The 21,541-nt window shown below is 35.2% G+C and overlaps 1 protein-coding gene across 11 annotated transcripts in view; it reads left to right on the top strand.

The window, feature by feature from the left end:
* Nova1 (NOVA alternative splicing regulator 1) overlaps positions 1-21,541 on the top strand; it is a 125,455-nt gene that overhangs the window by 96,973 nt on the left and 6,941 nt on the right. For 7 of the 11 annotated variants that reach the window (NM_001414916.1, NM_001414917.1, XM_006240070.5 and 4 more), the window contains 2 exons: positions 4,124-4,290; positions 11,304-11,375. In NM_001414916.1, the coding sequence (NP_001401845.1) occupies positions 4,124-4,290; positions 11,304-11,375 (239 nt within the window). Of the gene's footprint in view, positions 1-4,123; positions 4,291-11,303; positions 11,376-12,933 lie in introns of all 11 variants that reach the window. The other 4 variants (NM_001100541.2, XM_039111964.2, XM_063261663.1 and 1 more) reach the window with 2 other exon arrangements.

The raw sequence follows: 21,541 nt of genomic DNA, 5'->3' as shown, positions 1-21,541 counted from the left end.
TTATAATCTGTAGACTTGAAAAAAAAAGAGCTTCATAAGTCAATCAGGTTTTCTTTAATTTTAGAGTTAAAATTCAGCCTAAAAACTGTAGTCATTTCTTAGAAGTGTGATTTGTAGTTGGTCAGGCACTTGTCTAAGTACCCCAGGTAGTCTCTATAGCACTTCTGTCCATTTTGTCTTCATGCTCTGTGCTTTGCTTGTTTTGTGTGTAGTATATGTAAAGAACTCTGTGGCAATCAGAGTGGGGACATGGCCATCACTACATCTTCAGCCTTCAATGTAGTACTTGCATAGGAGAGTCTCAGGCAATATCTATATCAAATGAGTGAACAAATCAGAAACCAGAATCCAGAATGGTTTTTTAGCAATAGGACAGTCAAATGCTAATAACGGAACAAACACCATAGACATGAAGGTTGGGTTTGTCCAGATCTGCTGGTAATGGATGGATTGGGTGAGATTGTAGGAAAAGTAGTAATTGAGTAGATCTGGGAGAGGGGCTGAGGTTTAAGGTTGGCTTCTTCCAGAACTGGAATTACAAATTTATATCACCACATGTGGTGGTTTGAATATGAATATAGCACTATTAGGAGGTGTGGCCTTGTTGGGAGAAATGTGTCACAGTTGGGGTGGGCTTTGAGACCCTCCTCCTAACTGCCTGGAAGACAATCTGCTCCTGGCTTCCTTTAGAGGAAGACGTAGAACTCTCAGCTCCTCCAGGACCATGCCTGTCTGAATCTTGTCATGTTCCTGCCTTAATAATGGACTGAACCTTTGAACCTGTAAACTGGCCCCAATTGAATGTTGTCTTGGTCAAGTATCTCTTCACAGCAAGTGGAAACCCTAACTAAGACACCACACTGTAGAGAGATCATCTTGTGTATTGTATAGATACCTCACCTATCAATTAAACTAAGGAAATAAATGTGGAATATCTGTTAAAGAAAGAATTCTGAAAGAATTCTGAGGTGGGATGGGAAACCCGGAAAAGATTTGAGGAGATGGACACATGGTACTTAAGCACAGGTAACCAGCTATGTGACAAAATGTAGGTTAAAATATATCTTTAGTTATGATCTAGTTATACATATATATATATATATATATATATATATATAGAGAGAGAGAGAGAGAGAGAGAGAGAGAGAGAGAGAGAGAGAGAGAGAATTCCTGCAAGAATGCTGACTTAAGGAAGTGGTGTTTTATCCAGCCTAGTACTGTAATCACAACTGTTCACATTAGTTCTTTGTTGCTATGTAATGTATACTTCTCATTGCCCCAGTTATCTTTCAAATGCAGTTCTTTAAATCTGAAACCAATCAAATTTTCAATTGAGTTTGATCATAATAAGTCAAGGTGTCTTAAATAGGAGAGAATCCTTACATCCCTGATGGAATTTTCCTTTCGTTTGGTATCGTCAGTTTTTCAGGCTTCAGTGTCATATGTAACTGTCATGTTCTATTAAATTTAGTCCCAGCTGTTTGGGAGTACCCATTTCTCAATACAGTCTTTTGCCCAGTTTCACATCAGCGCATGGGGCTGGACAAAGTAATATTGACACGTGAAATCAACTGAAAACACTGATGCTTCCATGAACATTTTCCCATTAACTATTATTCATCTAGTTTTTCCTTATTTGATATTTTTGCCTAAGTTATAATTCATTAGATTTATCGAAGTGTCTTGTTCCAGTTATGTTAATTTCTTTAGCCACTGAAAAGCTCCAAAAGAAAATGCACAGTGTACACAGAGGAGCTCCATCTTTAAAGAAGTGGAGTGTGTGCTGGGTAAGGAGGAACGGAGTCCAGTGCACATGTAGCAGAATAGCCAGGATCTGTTTTAAGTACCAAGGCCAAAATTACAGTAGCATGGAGGATATGTTTTGCTGTAGTTCCATGAAGACTTTGCTGTGAATATGCTTGAGGATTGTACCTTCTTTTAGAAATGTACTTTTTAGGTTTGGGTAGTGCCTTTGAAATAAAGGCACTGTTGCTCATTGCCAGGGGTCTTTCTTGTTATCAATACATGTTTTGTAAATTCTCTCAATATTTATGAGCTGAAAATAGAAGGTAGGGCCATTTGGAGAGGGAGCAGTAAGTGGGGAGTTGTAAGAAAGGACAGGAAAGGGTGGTGAATCCTGTGCCATTATGAAGTCAGTCACTGCAGTGAAACAAGGGTCTCATGCCGTGTGGTGGAAGAAATGATGTCCTGTACACCTGTGTTTTGCATTATGTAGGATGGCTGTGCACTTTCCTGTAGCTGAGTCTTTGTTGTACTCTATCGCAGAGACTAGTAAATGCTGCCATTAAGCAAATAAAATGATAAATAACTGGCAGTTTAACTTAGACACTAATGGAGTCTAAAAGCCTTTAAAATGACAAAACCCAGCAACTTTTATGATTTATAGGCTCATTTGTGTTACACAGTTTGGTCATATACTTGACAGTATTCCTGGCTTTTTTTTTTTAACTCACTCCTAAAAATTATGGTTTTGTGTTACCTGAGTGAAAGGGCATTAAAATTCAGGAGCAGAATATAACAGTCTCAGCTATGTCTCCTAATGTTAAGCACAGTTTCCTTTTGGGCTGGCCCCATTTGCACAGTGTAAGGGAAAGACAGTAATCTGGTCAATCCCCAGTGTGTATATTGTAGCAGTAGCCCTATGAAACTGCCCTCAGAAGGCCTTGTACTTGCTGTTGTGCAGCATTGGTTTAAGACAGCCATGCTTCCTTATGGATCCAGGAGTTTTCATTTATTTGCTGCGAGTCTTGACAGTCTGCAGAACACTGGTTGCTGTGGTCAGAGTTGTGTTATGTCAAGTCAAAATTCTAAGAATAGCACGGATTGCACAGCCTTTAGTTACCTGGTGCCAGGCTTTCTTTGGAAATCATCCTTTAAGCTAGACTGTTTTGGCATCCACAGAGGGCTCAGTGGTGTCTCTGAAAGCAGTGATGTAATCTGATCTGTGTTCTGTGTGGTCTGAGAACCTGAATACCATTTTGCATTAGCTGCATTGATCGGGAATCCTCTCTAGTCATTTACTCGACAATTAATACAGTCTTGTAAAGTGCCCCCTGGGTGTCCCTATAAACCAGCTTGTTTTAGTCTAGGACCAAAAGATGAATCAACATAGACAGGAGTAACTAAAGCTGATGAATAGAAACAGGAAAACCTAAATCCACAGACCACATTATTCTCTAGCCAGCCTTAAAAATAAGCTATGCTTCCTTGAAATTGCTCTGAAACTGAGGAAACATTTTCATGATTCAAATTGTTATTGATTAAACTATGAAAATATAACAAATATACTTCTATAACTGTAGTCTTATTTTTGTCTAATTCCTGTGATCTAAGTCTGTTTCTAAGAAATGACAAAGGTCTTTTGCATTGGTCCTTAAAGCAGCATTAACTCTTTGTGATTATTTGTTTTGCAAATTCTGCATATACAGAGTGGTTTGACTTTTGAAACACTGGGACCAATGAGAACTGTTGGTATATCGTTGAAAAGGCTCAAAAAATACTGATTTCTGATTTGCAAGTCATGTACTGCTTTGGTTCATAGAGGAAATGGCTGCTGAAAGATATACATGCTGGTGTCAGCCTCAGACTTACCAGTCATGTGCTGTTGTCATTGCCATAGGAATGTCCATAAAATTCCTATACTGTAGTATAGACCATCTAAATCTCATTTATATTTTATTCACAACACCTCATCAATAAAATGGGTATTTGTTCTTGTATTCAAAAAGTTTATAACTAACCCATAAAAATGAGATCCTTAAAAGGTGTTTTCCTAGATTCTGTCCCTCAGTTTCTAACTCTAAGGCCTTTCATGAGTATTGCATGTGTGTTTATCCCATAAATGAGTGTTGTACTTGGATCTCTGGATCTTTGTTTCTTCTAGAACCCAAATACCTGTTTCATACTACAAAGAAAACCATGAATTCTAAAATCATGTTTAAATGAAGTAGATGTGGTAATTAGTTTTATTTCAGTTGAGCATGAAAACTTCAGAGCCCTATGTGTTACAGTATTTAGTAATGCTATGCTTTCCTCTGTCTTCATAATTTTTCAATGTGAAGTGAAAAGGAATGTTTTCTGAAAATGAGTCTTCTGTCTGCAGGTACTACTGAGAGGGTTTGCTTGATCCAGGGAACGATTGAAGCACTGAATGCAGTTCATGGATTCATTGCAGAAAAAATTCGAGAAATGCCCCAAAATGTTGCCAAGACAGAACCAGTCAGTATCCTGCAACCTCAGACCACCGTTAACCCTGATCGCATCAAACAAGTGAGTGTTTAGTTGGGAAACCAGGGAGAAATGGCCACAGTGTAGTGTGAATTCCTTTCAGGGGAAACAGGTTAGTCTTAGTATGAAAATGGTTAAACTTGCCATTTAGTTTTTGAAGACTTTTGAAGCCTTCAATTGGCAAATCAATATATTGATTAATTTTATACTTATTGGTAATATACTAAGAGGCACTGACAAGACTAGGATGGCTTTTTGCAAATATAGAGGTATGGGTTTTATTAATTTATGGAAATATTTTGTTTAAAATATAGCACTTCTTAAATAAATTATGAAATGTGGAAATGCATTTATATTTTCAACATTTCCAATGCCCAACTTTAGTGACATATCTAGTTCTCAATATAGTTATTGCGTGTAGACTCCTGTTCTGGTAATTTGTCTTGTCTAACGTTTCATCAGCACATATGTATATGTCACGTTGTACACCTAGTGTTCAGTTCTTTGTTATCAGTCAGCTATTACATTTTGTATCACATGTATAGTACTTATATATCTGTTATAAAGGTCCAATGTTGAATTTTAATGTATGGGGTTTTTTTGTAAAGAAAATTTTTCTTGAGGAAAAAACATTGTGAATTTTTAAGATGGGAATAATTCTTGATATTTTATAGGGAAATGACATTGCTCGATGTTATGTAGGTTCTTTTACCGTAAATATTTTAGACATACATATTTAAAAATTATGTTCATAATTATTGTCTACTTTTTTGCCCTTTTACTTAGCCACTTAATTTGTGATTTAGTTTTATTATGAACAGATTGTCATTTTAGAATAAATGTATTATTATTCAGCAATTAACAGAAAATTTATTTTCATTGTAATAAATTTGAAATGTAGATGAAAGTTCTATTAATTTCATGTTTCTGAATTAAAACTATGTTAACCAGTGTTATGAATCTATCATAGTTTTATCAATATTTAGATAAACATAATAACCATATATCAACTTTAAAATTTATGGATAGCAAATATATGCTCAAATTATGGACTAATATTTAATTACCTACTAATATTCTGTTTAAAAATACTTCCTTATTTAAACCATAAGAAAGTATCCCTTACTCCAAACAACGATCGCTAGCAAGATTCTCCATTAATATTGAATAGTTCAGTTACTCCAGAACTATGTCAAGGTGTCTCTCTATGGACACATGGCAACATCCACATACCTTAAAGCTCTACATACTAGTGTTGGTTTATTCATAATCAGGTAGCAGCTTGAAGAGCTTACTTTATCTATGCCAGGTGAGTAGAAAATAGTGCAAATAACATTGACTTAACAGTGATATGAAGATGTTGTCAGATTGGAAAACAAGTTGTCTAGATGGAGACATCCGGGTTGGGGTCACGTGGGGCTAGAAATGTCCTGCAGGAGCACTGAAGTATCTGCTCTCTTTTCCTACTGCCATCCCACAGCCCATTGCTTCCCCTTTTTTGCTGTAACATCTATGAAAATATTCAAGCATTTAGCTGACCATTTTGATAATTTCTTTTAAAAGAGTCATGAAATTAAACTTTGAATAGTATAAGACTATGTCTATACAATAATATGAGGATTCTCTTACTATTTGTACCATTAAATAGTAGTCTGACCCAGTAAAATTCCAGTTTTAGCCATGGTTGTCTAAGACTGACCTGCTCTCATACAAACAGGACCAATGTAGACTGATAAATCCCACCAGAATTTTAAAGGATTTGACTGATTTTTGTTTGCCCTTTTTAATTTTTATTATGTTTAAGATATATTGATTTATCTAGTTTCAGATACTCACATTCATTTATATGTCTTAATATTCATAAGATTAAAAATTATTGGTAAACACTACATTTTCATGTAGTCAGTGACATGGATAACATAGTGACACACTGCAAGGAAGCCAGAAACAAACGCTGTTGTGCTGAGGCAGCGTTTAACACGCACTGTCTGAACAGTGTAAGCACCATAGCAAGTTTCTGAAAAGCTGTGGAGAAATGCCTTTCTGCCTCCTACAGAGATACATCTTGTGCTCTACACTTCAGGTTTTTAACTTTTTAGCTATCTAGTTCACCAATTTAATATTTAATAACAAGCCTTGTTCTCGTTTTCAGTATATAAACTTAAATAGCTATGATTTTATTCTCAAGGAAAAATGCCACTTTGAGTCTATAAAATAAGTATTTATAAAGTAAGTTATTTAGTCATAGAATAGATAGAAGGGGTTTTCTTGATGCTTACAAGTTTGAATTTTAATTCACAGAATCTGAAGATGCCTTGCCAAGAGTATTCCTAAAACAAGTCACACACATTTGCTTTTGCTGTGGGCTCCAAAATAATTTTTTCAAGTATTAATTATAAATATTACTCTCCACAATGTTATTTACATATTAAAATTGGACTTAAGAAAATGCTGCAGCCAAATATCTTTTACATAAAATAGATTCAGGTGGAAAATCAATTTTGTTAGTGTTTACATTATTATCCTACTCGGTTGTTTGTGCCTGTCAATTTTAAAGTTTTGTTTTTTTAGAATTGTAAGTTATAATCTGTACTGAAAATCAGAAGTCAAAAATAGTTTTTAACAAATTAGATTTTAAAAGTGATGACTCTTCACCATGTGCTATGAATTTCTAATAAATTTTATCGTACATTGTGTTCCCAGATACAGGTCACTGGGTGAATACATTTTGTAAACCATAATTTTCTATCCACATGTACCTTTCCTTCTTGACTGGTGGCATTATACAAATGTAGTTTCCTGCATGCTCAGCTCAAAAGTCTCCCTACCAGACAGTGATGAACTCTGGTTCAGTGTCTGAGATTCAACTTCATGTAACACATGTTGTAGATTACTTAGTTCTTAATTCTGAGTCCTTTTTAAAATCCAAACTTTGTAAGGAAAAAGCTAGGAGAACTTGAAGAATTTTCTTACACTTAAAAAAATACCAAGATTTTTTTTTAAATCTGCCCTGAATTTTACTTCTGTCATAAGTCAGCAAAATTCATCGAATTTTTGAACATCATTTATTCAAACATAAATTAATTAAATACTTTCTTAATTGTAAAATGTACAAAATGGTACACCTTGAACTTGATATTAGTTTGTTTGTAATATTGCTTACCCTATGACATATGAAAGCATATTCATATTTTAAAGGTGTAATATAAACAGTGTACCATAAATCTCAAAAGAGCCTAGTTAGGAAGGAAGACAGGGAAAGCCCATTTTAGAAGGGGGAGCTATGATGCAATTGGAAAGAAGGCTATCACAGCTCTTGAATAGTCACAGGACTGACTGACTCGGAGTATGTGTTCTACTGTTTAGAGAATATTCACATTTGTTAAGTAGGATGGGGGACAGATCAGGAGCCTTATGTGTTTGGATGAAAGGGATTATAGACTATAAGATCATTCCTCATTTTCTGAGAGGTCTCCTTTAATGAATTTTAAGGATTATTTTTAAAGTGAAGGCTTCTCTGCACTTTGCTCTTCTTTGTGCTTAAAACAAAACAGATTTTAAAGCATTGTTATTGGTGAGAAAATAAATATGAATAGACCAAACAGACTAATGTTAATGATGTGAGACAGACAGGGTATTTGCCAGTAGGCTAAGGGGAGAGTTGCTATTTAAATACTTTGTTCTTAAGGAGTAGTATACAGGACTTGTTTAATATAACGCTACAAAGTTTGGGAACTGCGTGATTAGTAGAAAGAGGTCAGTTACTGGTTGGCAGATGTGCGTAGAGGGGACAGTGGAGATCTGTCGCTCATAGCTTTCCATGCTTCACCTGTGAATACTACATGTCCTTAAAAACTGTTGAGAATTCTTAGAAGGAAAGCCACATTTATTGTATAGTTTATTTATAGAATAATCTCTGGATCAGCAAAACTCATTTTGACAAGAATTCATCATATATTTTATTAAAACATTTTAGTTCTTAATTCCCTAAAATAGTTATATCAATATTTTATAAAATGTTTAGTGTTAAAAAATCTTGATTTTTTTTTAAAGTGACTTTATATTTCAGGGAGTCAACAGTTTTAGGAAGAAGCACACTGATCTCTGTGGGTTCAAAGCCATCTTAGTCCACTTACCAAGTTCCAAGCCAGTCAACGCTATTTAATGAAACCCTGTTTTGTTTTGTTTTTAAATCATGTTTTTGTAACAAGCAATTCAGCCTGTAGTATCTAAAGAATTGTTGAATAGCCATTGAAGTAATATAGGTAAAAAGGCTTTTCCTTTGAAAGGAGAAAAAGCGGCGTGGGGCTCAAAGCTACTGAAAACTGAAAAAGTATATATTATAAAAATAGGTGCTTTACAAATACATTACAAATTCAGACACGGATTGGTATTGCTAGGATAGTCGGTTAAATACATACTCACAACATATTTTAATTGATAGCATTTTATAATCACTATATATTAATTACATAATTAGTTGATATAAATATTTTCTTTATAACATAATAAAGAAAAACTTATTGTATTCCTGTATTTCATGTCAAAACATTTTACATGGATTTGACATCCCTAACTGTGGACTTAAAATTTTTCCCACAATTGCATTGGCCTAATTAATATGAACCTCCAAACTAAAGGCACTATTGTACTATATTCCTATTCGTCTGTTTATTAGGGCCATTTTCATTCTAAAACTTAAAAGGCAACTGAAATGAAAACTGCTTCACATATATTTATTATTGCAAATTATAAAAATGATGCATTTATTCTTCAAAGGATGTGTTTGAATAGTAGCTAGGAAAGTTGTCATGTTTTTCTGTCATTACATCAAATATTTCACCCTAGAAAATACACTAATGCTTCAGTAAGCATATGTTTTACAGCACACATTTGATTAATTCTCACCTATGTAAAGTATTAAAATGTAACTTCCTATTTAATCATCATGCTTAAGATATTTAAAGCACAGTAATATAATTCAAAGGTTTAAATTATTTATTTCATTCATAGAAGAAAGGGAGAGCAGCCAAGTTATTAAGGACAATTTTGATGAATATCAAAGTTGTATCAATTATTAATAGATACTCAGAATATATGAAAATCATAAAGAATAGCAATAAAATTTTGACAGATCGTCTGAATCTAAGTTATTACAAATCCTGAGCCTCATATGGCTACTCTTACATCTACTTCTTCGCACTAGTGAGGCACCTCATGGGGATTTACATCTCATGATGCTATTGTCCAGTACTTGAGAATGGTTCTATCCTACGGAACATGGGCACTCCAGATCTGCATTCAGTATGAAGCCAACTTATAACGGGAGAAAGGAAGGCTAGAATTAATATCTATTTACTCAGGAACTTGAGTGTTGGCCAGAGGTCAGTACAGAACAGTTGTTTAAGTGTATGGGATCCCTCCTACAATACCATGTCATTAAGCTAGGTTGAGAAAATGAAACCTTTGATTTTGAATTCATACAGCATACAATAGTATGATGTTAACATGCTCAGTATATCATTGCATGGAAAAAATACCTGTTAATGTGACTTTCAGTCATGGAAAGTAATGTTTCTCTAGAAGTCTGACGATTAATTACAAAGTGCCAAAATAGAAAATAAAAGAGTTGAAGCTATTAAGTCTTCCCCTGACTTAATACCTTTTCCAGGTTTTGTGTGTGCGTGCATGTGTGTGATTGTGTGCCTTGAAAAAGTCCTTGACTCAACTCCATATAAGACCAACGACTTCTCCAGGTGTTGTAGGTTTTAGGAAAGAAAATAGGCGAAGGACATAATGAAGTCCAGTGGTGCAACTATTGTGATGGTATCATTACTGGAAGTCAGTGATCAAATTAATCATTGATTTTAATTTAAACTGTCTTATTCTGTCTAAATTGGAAAGTTCTGACACCTGAAATACACATATAAGACCACAAACAAACACTCCCATGTACTTTTCTTTGCACTGTCAAACCTCCAAGGATAGGTCTTTGCTCATATATCAGTAACTGATAGACATATAATAAATTAACACATATTATCCTTTATATGGGCGTGTCAAAACTATAGAAAACTATCCTTTTTGCCTATTAAGAAATATTCCCTTAAAGGGTCTGGCCTAGCCCTGTTATATGTTACGTGCAATGCAACACTTGAAGAAAACTCTGAACCCCTTAAATTTACTGCCTTGCTAGAAGTTAAAGGTTTCTAAAAAGACTGGGTAACTGACTCAGTGAATATGTATAGTTTGCTGTGACACATCTCTGTAGCATATTGGAAGCTTGAAAATGGACAGAAAAATCAGTTTATAATATTGTGATTATTTTGAACATAGGTGGATAATGCACAATACATTATACTCTTTATTATAAATGTAACATTTATCATAAATGATAGTGATAATTTTTAGAATGCAGTCAGTTATGTATTTATTAATGAGGATAATGTTTACATTTTCAGATGACTCTAAGTATATTAAAATTTATATTTTAGAAGATAATGTGTATTAAGAACTCAGAACTGCAAATTAAATTGCTTTTATGTATGGATCCCTAAATTCATGTGGAATCAGCTTGTTGGTGATGTTCAACATATTAAGTAGGTGGATACTTTTGTGCCAAAGTAAACTTTCATTTCACCACTTCTTCAAATCTCCGACTGTATTCATTGATAGGAAAGTGGCTCTTCCAGTTTTATTCATCTAACTTCTTGAATTTTCTTTGACATCTCTTTTCCCCAAAGCAAATTAGAGGGAAAGAAATGGGACTGCTCTTCATGCATAAGGGCAGGATGCCTTTAGCACTCATGTGAGTTCCTATCCGTCACCACCATGATTTTAAGTCATGAATTTATTTTTACATGCTTATGCATGCGTATTTACATGTATCAGTTACTCAGTTGACCTCAAATTCCATTAAATTTGAACAACTAGGTGGAAACTTTGTCCATAGGATTTTGTTCTCGTTATATTACATTTTATTTCGTTTTGTTTTGTTTAATGATCAGCTTAAGGCTCATAAACGTTGATTTGCTCCTGAACTGCTTTGTTCCCAGACATTGCCATCTTCCCCAACTACCACCAAGTCCTCTCCATCTGACCCCATGACCACCTCCAGAGCCAATCAGGTACAGTATCATCCTCTCATCTACACCATTCTTTCACAGCGGTTGCCTGCCAACTGGAGAAAAAGATAATGGTGGGTTAAGGATTTATTCGTTCATTCGCATATATGCACCATGATCAGATTCCAAATAAATATCATTTTTAATTTTACATGCATTTTAACTTCATTAACAAAAAATATTGATGTAGTAGACTTAATGAGAATTTTGGACTTTTTAAAACAGTGATCACTTTACAGAGCCCTGCTGGTTAATTATTGAGTTGGTCTTTTCATCCCTTTCAATGTATCTTCCTAGTAATTTTTATAAAGAAATTAAGCATATCACATGGGTTATAAATTGTATTAAAATTAAGTATAGATATGTCTTTAAAGGTGACAATAATTTTACTCTTTGAAACCGGCCTTACTTTGTAAACAGTTCAACAATAAGCACTTTTAGCTTGAAAACTGGTGTAATTTTAGCTTTTAATAATTATAAACAGGATTCATTTTCTTAATTAAGAACTCTTAATCATATTCATTGCAACAGTATCAAACTTTGCAATGAAAATTAGATCTTATTTCTTCAGTTTCACAGTTGTTTTAGAACTAAATACTTGCAGGCCACTTTTCAAGTTTGTTGAGTTATAGAAGTATAAAATGTTTAAACATATTTTCACTGTGTGAGTTGAGTTTTATTTAAATAAGAAGTACTTTCTTATTATTTCTGGTTTTCTTTTTTAGCAAAATAAGGGTTCAGGGAATGGTTTAAATATTAACATCTTATATTTTAAAATATTTTTATTAGTTGTCCAAAAAGGTATTGCTACACATAGTAAATGTGGCATTTCTCATATTATTTAATTTAAAGTCATCAGGATTATTTCTCTATCGAGTAATTCTAATAATTTTCAACCTGGGAAAATAAAATGACAAGCTTATCTAAGCACTCTTAAGATGCTGGTCTATAGTAGAAATTTGGTTTTCTTTCTATGTAAAGACACTTCCTTTAGCCATAAGAAAATGCTCCCATTTTGTCCCTGAAAGAATTAAGGCCCATCAGGATGATGTGTTTAGCACTATTCTCTGAAGACCATGTTCTCCAGCCTCCCTCTTTTTGCTTCTGTTCCCCCATGCTTTAATTCTGTGGTATAGAAACTCACAAGGGAATGACTGCTTTTGTTTTAAATTTCTCTCCTATGCTCCATTAGGGTTTGATTTCTCAGCAAAAGCAGGACAGATGAGTACAGCATAAACAAGACAATGATTTTTCTCAAAATAAGATGATACGTAGAAAGCCAATCTACTAATTTTGTCTCTGAAATTACACTTTTAGTTTATTTATATTAATGTGGATTTTTATAAGTGATTCCTTAAAAGACCAAGTATATCTCCTTTCATGTTAATGCTCTGTTCCCCTCTAGATATATCTAGATATATATCACACTTGCTTCTGGCAAGTATTTTATCATAGTGATTTGAAATATAGGCACTGTGATTTCATATTCTGTCTACTGAACCGATACATTTTATTATTCATACTGTTTTCTTTCTTCTTTTTGCTCTGTTTATGTACAAAGAAGCATAGCTCCTGGATCACATGAAGCAAGCGTTAGACGAAGAAGATCAAATCCTTAATTTATTGAAAGACTTGTAGCTTATCAATAACATTTCATTCTTAGTAATTTGTAGCTCTCTCCTGTACTCCTTCATGGTAGGTTCCCATCAGAGGCAGTAGTAAAGCAACATCGTCTTTGTTGTTCATTCACACTTTAAGTTAGAGCACCTCCTCCTTTCTTACGAATTGTCCTAATTAATTTACTGATTTCTGTCTGTAAATACAATCTATTTAGGAAAATATAGCTTAATGTAATAATCTTAAGCTTTACAAAAGTAAAATACTATATATATATAGAGAGAGAGAGTACAGTCAAAAATTAACATTTGTGTTGTTTTCTAATCAACATTGGCTAAATGATTTTGATCAAGTTCTCGTTTGCGATTAGTCATTTGTATTACTGATATGCAGAGAAGAATTGTAAATACGCAGAAGGTCTAGAAATGAAAACCATAACAGTAATTCAGAGGATATGCTTGTTCTGCAGAGCCATCATTCTAAAACTTCCTACTGTAAACATCATTTCTAGCACTTGACTTTTATTGATGTTAGTCTTTAGCCTCCTTAACATGTCTCCTTGGGTCACAATGTCTGAGCACAGTATAGTGCAATAGTAACATCCTTGAAAACAGAACATCCACTGTGTGGTGAACCTTAGAAATCAATAGCAAGAAAGTGAACCCTAGAGCACACTATTTGTGGTGAGGAGCTTGCCTTGCTCTTTACATGCTGAGTAAGCCCATGTGAAATTCAGATGCTAGACTCTATTAGAGCCTTTCATCTGACATATTAAAGTCCCCAGCTCTTTTTACAGTGCTTCAATATCGGAGTGTCTCCTTTAAAGGAAGTATGAAAGATATTAGTCTTTAAAAGTAAATTACTTGGTAAATAGCTTATTTTAAATGTTCGAGTTAATAACATACCAATACTAGTACTGTCTGTTTCTGCAGCCCCGGGTATGTCTGTGGTCAGGTTCACTGCCCTTAGCTTAGGTTATAATTACAGTCTAGGGAGCATGCCATTGCTTGCGCTTAGTGGTGATTCTCTATTGGGAAAAGAATGAAGTGTAAAGCTGACACTGCTACATGTTATTTCCTTTTTTGTGTTTAATATTTTAAAGTGAATGTTTGCAGCTTTTTATTTATAAGGGTTTCAAGTGACAAAACTATAAGGCAAAGGGAATTGGTTAAACTTTCAGAAACATCCACAAGATCAGTAACATTAATCAGTTCCGAGAAGATGATTATATATTCGGTCATCTCATCATAGTTTTATAAGTCAGTCGCTGTCATATAGTTATCAGGAGGGGGCAGAGATAAAAGGAGCAGGCTCAGAACTGTCTTTTCTTCCCCATTTCTGCCATCGACTTGCTACTTCCCCTTTCTTAACCTATAACCTTACTTATACTCCAGCGAAATCATTGAAGCCATCCAAAGAGGACTTCCGTAAACTGATGTTGACAGTATTACTAGACCAACACTTCATGTCCATGCCTTTTGCCTTTTCATTTATTTCCACAGGCCTTACTCTCTCTGTTCCTACCAAAGTCAGTTATTTCAGGTGCACAATAAGCCTATTCTTTTCCTATTACCAAAGCAAAGCTTTTCTCTAATTATTCTTTGTCAAGTTTTGATTCTACATTACAATATTATAATTTGTCTGCCCTTGTTCTTTTCCTATTTTTTAGATTTTGACCCTCTCATGCATGTACACAGTGCATTGTGGGCATATTTACCCTGCTCCTTACCTTTCTTCTCCCCTCCCACACCAGTCTCCAATCTGAGAACACTGAACAACCTTCTCATTATTCCCTGTTTCCTCTACAAACTACTCCTTCTTGTTGTCCTTCATATCAAATTCCACAAAAGTATCTCTGCTCTGTTTCCTGTGTTCTTTTCTGTTCCTAAATCTACCCCAGTGAGGCTCTTCTCTCCACCACTTACCACATATGCCGAGTGATGCCCACACTGTAGTTGCAGGTGTTTGTTCTCAGTCCACATGTTACTGGCCTGTCGGCAGTGTGTATCCCATTTGGTTACATCCACTTCTGTGATGTGCTTCCTGCTCTTGGAATCCACGACTCAGCTTTGTGTTCCTTCCTGACTGGTCCTGCTTCCAGTGTCTTATTCTCCTTCCTGTCCCACCTCACTGATGGATGTCCTGTTCTTTAGAGATGACTTCTGGACATCATATATGTTGCCTTTTATGTCTGCTGTATACAGCATGCGCTTCGGGCATTTTGTGCTGCTTTCATGCCTTACGTGCTACCATATAAAGAACACTTCTCACAAATCCAAAGACTGGAAAGTCCAGACCCAGCATGTAAGGAGAGCTCTCTTGCAGCATGCTCACATGGAAGAGGTAGAAGGTAGCGAAAAGAGCCAACACGCTGTCTTCTCAGAAAGCATTCCCACAAATATATGTCATATAGCAGTAGTAACCCTTTAGTGAAGGCAGAGCTTACAAAATGTATGCACTGCTGAACACCGTGGCCTCCAACGCCATTGCATTCGAGTGAAATTATAGCACGTGAACTATGGAGAAGACAAAAGCTGTCTCTCAAACCACATTCAAACAACCATGAATTAACAGAATATTTATATAGGCTCACAAGCTTCTTATCACGTTTTAATGTTCATGATTTAAATTTATAATTTTCAAAAATATTTTATGAAATTTAAGCTTCAGGTCCCAAGTTCCTTGACCTTGCCTCTTGCAGTAACTCCAGATGGCATGCAGCTGCCTGCTTAATATTACCACTTACACATGGGAGTGCTCCCTTCATTTCAACAATTCCAAACCCACCCTAAACCTCCTTTCAAACCGTCAAATGTTTATATTCTCTTGCCTGCATCTGAATTGTTTTAAACCAGTTTACCTGGTAAAATGCAATCTACCCAGCATCGCACCAGCACTTGAGAGGCTCTGTCTCTGACCCCAAAACTACCCCTCACTCACGCTGGGCATTCGCATCACAGACTTGATATTTCTTTCAGATACTGACAGATTCTCCCTCAGCTCTTGTCTTTCTTTCTGCATGTGAAACTCTAATTTCAGAAAGCTGTTTGCTTGAAACCATTGTAGCATTCCAAGACTATTTATTCCAAATGCATCTACTGCAGAAGACCACTTGGCTGCCTTGTGTAGTATGCCTGTCTGGCTGCCCTCCCTCTCACCCCAGCAGTCCTAATTACATTCTTTATGCTGCCTTTTGTTCTGCTGTCTTGGAAGAACTATACACTTTCTTCCTATAATACCTGTTGTATACTCTGTGCCCAATCACTTCTTTAGAACATGACATTATATGACAATAGGAATTTTCTGTTTTATTCTCTGGTGTATGAAACAGAATCTGGGGCATACATAGTAGGTCCTGAGAAGTACATGTTGAGTGACTGCCATTAAATATATCAGGATCATAGGTTTTATAGAATCCTTCAAATGAAACTTTGATTCTAATCAAGTAAAGAAAAGAGAAGAAATTGATTTGTTGAATAAAGAGATTAAGCCTAAAGAATATATAGTCTTACTACACTTACCTTCTATTCAACTATGATAACATCCGTGATATCGTAACTGTTTCTCAATTCCTATGGAAAAATTTTAAAAACCCAATAGAAAATGAGTGCGGTTCAGGAAAGGTAGTTGACAGAGAAGGAATAGAAATGTCCAGGAAAAGCATGTTTAGCTTCACTACCATCAGGCTCAGTTGCACTGTCTCTCACAAGGTTAACCTTCTTCTCAGAATTTTTGTAAGTATATGTGATACACATCAGATTCAGAAACAAGATGTGTGCTCAGAAGTCAAATGCTGTTAAGCACACGGGAATAAGCCCTCATGGGCAATGTTAGTGACAGAAGTACTATGGTGCAGACTTAAGAATCTCACCTAAGAACTATTCTAATGTGGAGATGTATAGATGTATGAGTATGTAATTCAACAGTGTTTACACACTGTTGAAAACAACCTGACCTGGAATAGTATAATTCTTGAAGGATTTCTGGCGTTGCAGGCATTTATGTGTGAACATATGAAAGTGATAGAAAAGACCCAGGTGAACTGGTTCAATAGCTTTTGTCTGAGCTAAAAGGAATCAAATTACTAAGAAGCAGTTTACTTTTTCTAATGGTCAGAAAATGTCGGCCTTGTTCTGTGTTTGAGTGCATCAGAGTAATGGCAAAAATATGAAAATTACTAGCATTTTATTCCTATGTCTTTCCTCCTAAAAACTAAAAATGACAACAGGATGAAAAGGCAGGTATCAATTTACCATGATATGTTAAATAGAAATTAGAAGTTTCTTGGGAGAGATACTTGATACTGTAGGTGCCTCCAAGCTGCAAGATGCTCTCTCTACTTTACTGTACATCTTGGAATGTGCTAGTTTGTGTCAGGAAGGGTCCCTGGAGAGATGCTCTGTCCCAGAGAGATGCTCATTTACTGTAAGGCATTGTTTCAGGCTTAAAATTATGAAAATTAAATTATTATATAATACATGTGTGTTTTTATCTATATAAGTTATAAGTTCTTGAGCCTAGATTCATTTCGAAGCTTCTTATGGAGTTTTTAATGTAATGACACTTGGGGGGCAAGATGACATAAATATATTTGAACGGTTTGATACTTACAAAAGTTTCAGTGTTGGCAGTAGTTTAGGATTGAGAGGGTTTGCTAATTTATATGATTGAAAGTACAAAGGCATATTATTCAAAAGGTATTTTCCGGTCTGAGGCTACATTAGTAGGCTTACCCATAGTAGACTTAACCCATAGAAAGATAGGGTTAGATTTCTTGTCCTGGAGATCTTTATATGCAAATTATAATCATGGTTTTTAAGATTGTTTTCTGCTGTTATAGCCAAAAACTATGGGACTCCATTAAGTAGATGCTTTCTGTCCATGCTTCCTTCAATACCAGAACATCTACTGTTAGTGTCGGTGTAGAAGTCTATGCACACACATGCATGTTCATAATTAAGTAGATGCTTTCTCTCCATGCTTCCTTCAATACCAGAACATCTACTGCTAGTGTAGGTATAGAAGTGTATGCACACACATGCATGTTCACAATGTGGCCTCATAGTCACTTATTTACTGATCTGATGCCTTTGATGATTTTAAAAGTCAGAGCTTTCTCCTCCCTTAATATTTTATTGGTCATTATTTAAGCACTCTTTGCATTCACCCTATCTAGATAACACTGTATTTCCATGACATAAAGTTTCTCCTTAACTCTCAAGCTTTCTCTACTCTCCAGAGCCATAACCATTCATTTGCTTGACATTTTCACTTTGGTGTCTAATAGATATTTCAAGCTGAAAGTGTCCAGAACATATTCCTTCCTAGCCACATGTCCCATGCTTTCTTCACATCATCTGCACACTGAACACAGACCCTGACTTTGTACATAGGTATGTTCACCTTTCACTCCTTAAGTTAAATAGTGAATTTGGTGAGAAATAAAAACATGAGAGCCCTAGATTGCATATTGATTTTTTAATTTCCAGTTACACTTTCCTGGTAACTAGAACTAAGAATCCTTCAGCGTATGATTTAGTATGTATGTACCAAAATGGATTTGGGAAGGCTTTAATATTATCATAAGTAGCCTTTTTATTTAACCTGTGAACAATTATAAATAGCCCTTCTTCTATAACAAAACTTTAATAAAATCTTACTTTTATAAAGCAGCAAGACTACTCTAAATTATTCTGACTTTTAAAATAGATTTCTCTGCCATACTGTATCATTTTACACATTCTCTGGTTCCCTGCAGTTGACTCTAACAGCTTTCCTTCGTGTAACTGTCTAGAGTGCTTGTCATCTCAGAGTAACAGGGATGGTTTGAGTGCTTCTGGGCTGGAAACCATGGATGGCTTCCTATTTCCCAGTCCAGCTGCACCTCCCAAGCACTGATGTAATGCAACCTTAAAATAGACGTCATTTGGGGTTGGGGATTTAGCTCAGTGGTAGAGCGCTTGCCTAGGAAGCGCAAGGCCCTGGGTTCGGTCCCCAGCTCCGAAAAAAAGAAAAAGAAAAAAAAAATAGACGTCATTCACAAAAATGAAAACTGTTTTAGACACAAAGCAAAATCACATTATTCAAATAAGTCTATTAAACCCTTTTCCCTTTAGAAATTTAATGGAGACTATTGTTCATTTTCTGTCCCTTCCAGAGCCAGATAAAACAGGGTTCAGTCTTCCCATCATTATCTTAGCTTATACACTGAATAAAAAGTGACGTGTAAAATAAAAATGTGTCAGCACCTCTACAAACACCCTACAGATACTCATGTGTATCAGTTAAAGTATTAAAGGTTAAAATGCAAAGCCTGAAGCAAAAGGGAGGCCCATTCATGTTACAGTTACTCCTTGAGTGAGTCTGCAGAGGCCCACATATACTGTGCCATCTTAACTAGCCTCCCTCACCACTTAATCAAATAACACTCAGTTCTAGATGTCTCAAAGTAATCTGACTACATTTTCATGGCTAAATTGGGCTAACTACTTACACACACTATGAAACTAGAAAATATGGCAGAAAGTATACATTAATAGTAAATGACCATGTAGAGTCAGGCAGATAGAATATACTTATTTGTTTATTTGCCAGTGTGACAGTATTAGATTTTTAAGTCACTGAAAACATGGTAGTGGTATTTTCAGAAACTTTCTGATAAGATAGGAACATCACTGCTCTTAGCTTTTGAATATTTCAATATGTGCATGATGCAACTTGAAATTTTAGGATTTGATAATTAACATTACTCTAGATTAAAGAAATCAGTTAGAAATTAGAGATATGCAGTTAAGAGTCCTTACTTTGGGTTCAGTTCCTGGCACCCTCCCCCAAGAAGTCTTAAAAGAGATATGATGCTCTTTTTTGGCCTCAGCGGCCGCCACATATATCTGATACAATTATATACATGCAAGCAAAATACACGCATGAAATAAATAGATCCTTTTTCAATTAAAACCTTTTGGAGTTATGAGGTTTGATTTTTTTTTAATAGGTAGCTGAAGCTAAATGACTGGTAGGATATACAAGATTTCAGGGTGTGAGAGCACACAAATTGAGGAAAACATCAGTTGTAAGGAGAGAAAAAAACCTTTCAGTCAGCTGAAAGACACCGAAGATCAAAGCAAAGAGAAACACAATAAGTGCCGGATACACTGAGGAATTTACAGTTGGAATGTGTACTATGTGGGGACTTTTATGTCTCCTACACAGATGATGAGACTCAGACAGGAAAAACTAGAATTGAGGCATAGCCTAGAGAAGTGTATAGTCTACAGGGCATCCTGGCTAGTTCAGTGCAGAATCTTATTGGGAAGAGTAACTGAAGGATTTGAATAGACTTTTTCCAGGATTTTCATATATGTGATAAAACTTAAAATAGGCATCATTTGCAAAAATAAATGAATGTTTCAGAAGCAAAGCAAAATGCTATTGAGTCTAATAATTCTAGAATAAATTCTATTTCATCTTTATAATCACCTAAGGTAGAATTAGGGTTAGAATATAATTACAAATCTTTAAAAGCAATTTTCTGGGAAAAAGTCTACTAAAATTAATAACTGTTAAAACATTCTTCCAATAGCCTCTATAAAATAAAATTAACTTAGGCAGCAACTTTGAATATATTTGCCATTCCTAAGAAGTAGTTTTAAATTTGGATTTTGTAATTTTCAAAAATTAAGCTATTTTAATCATAGGACTAAACAAAATTAGAATCAGAAAAAATATTTTGTGTTCAAACAAAATAAAGAATATGTCTAAGATGTATAAATGCACTCACATGTGCCACTCTGGAACATGGATTTAGGTTCATTGCCTGCTTCCTTCAAGAGGAATGGCCAGACCTCACCAACTCCTTTAAAACATCCCTTTGCAGATTTGGGTTCTAAGGTAGCATTGGTGATTCTTGCTTCAAATTACCTAGTGAATTACAAAAACAAACAAACTAAAAAGATAAATCTCAAGTTCAGAAACTAAACGTCCCCTCAGATGTTAGAGGTGGTTTGGCCACCTAGTCTACCATCTGTACCACAGAGAGAATGAAGATGCTACTTCAGTGCCCTGTCAGTGACTGCAGTTGCAGGGTTGATGAGCCCAGGGACGGGGTATAGACAGATATGTGGATGTCAACGAATGCAAGCTCAAGGTTAGTCTCTAGAAGTAAGACAGGATGTGATGATTCTTGTGGCTGGACACAGTATAAATTAACAAAATGACCACATTGCGCTGTCCTAAACACTCAGTGACTACAGTAATTCATCATCAGTGTACGATGATAGGGTAACAAGCAGTACTACTAAATAGAGTTATCTTCTAGAATAGAGAGTCACGTCATCAGAATATATAGGTGATGAAGCTTTCACATCCCCTTAACTTAAGAAACACCCTATATCACTATTAATCATTTGGTGGTCAGTTTCTATAAATGTAAATGACTATTTGTCTAATTAAAAAATAAAATGCTAATAATTATTTTATTGATCTTTACCTCTAACTATAGCCACAAAAAGGATAAGATATTTGTGAATAACCCCCAAGCTACTAGGTAAAAA

Source organism: Rattus norvegicus, chromosome 6 (genome assembly GCF_036323735.1).
Source record: "Rattus norvegicus strain BN/NHsdMcwi chromosome 6, GRCr8, whole genome shotgun sequence".
Classification (NCBI taxonomy): domain Eukaryota; kingdom Metazoa; phylum Chordata; class Mammalia; order Rodentia; family Muridae; genus Rattus; species Rattus norvegicus.
This window is presented reverse-complemented; position numbering and strand designations above follow the sequence as displayed.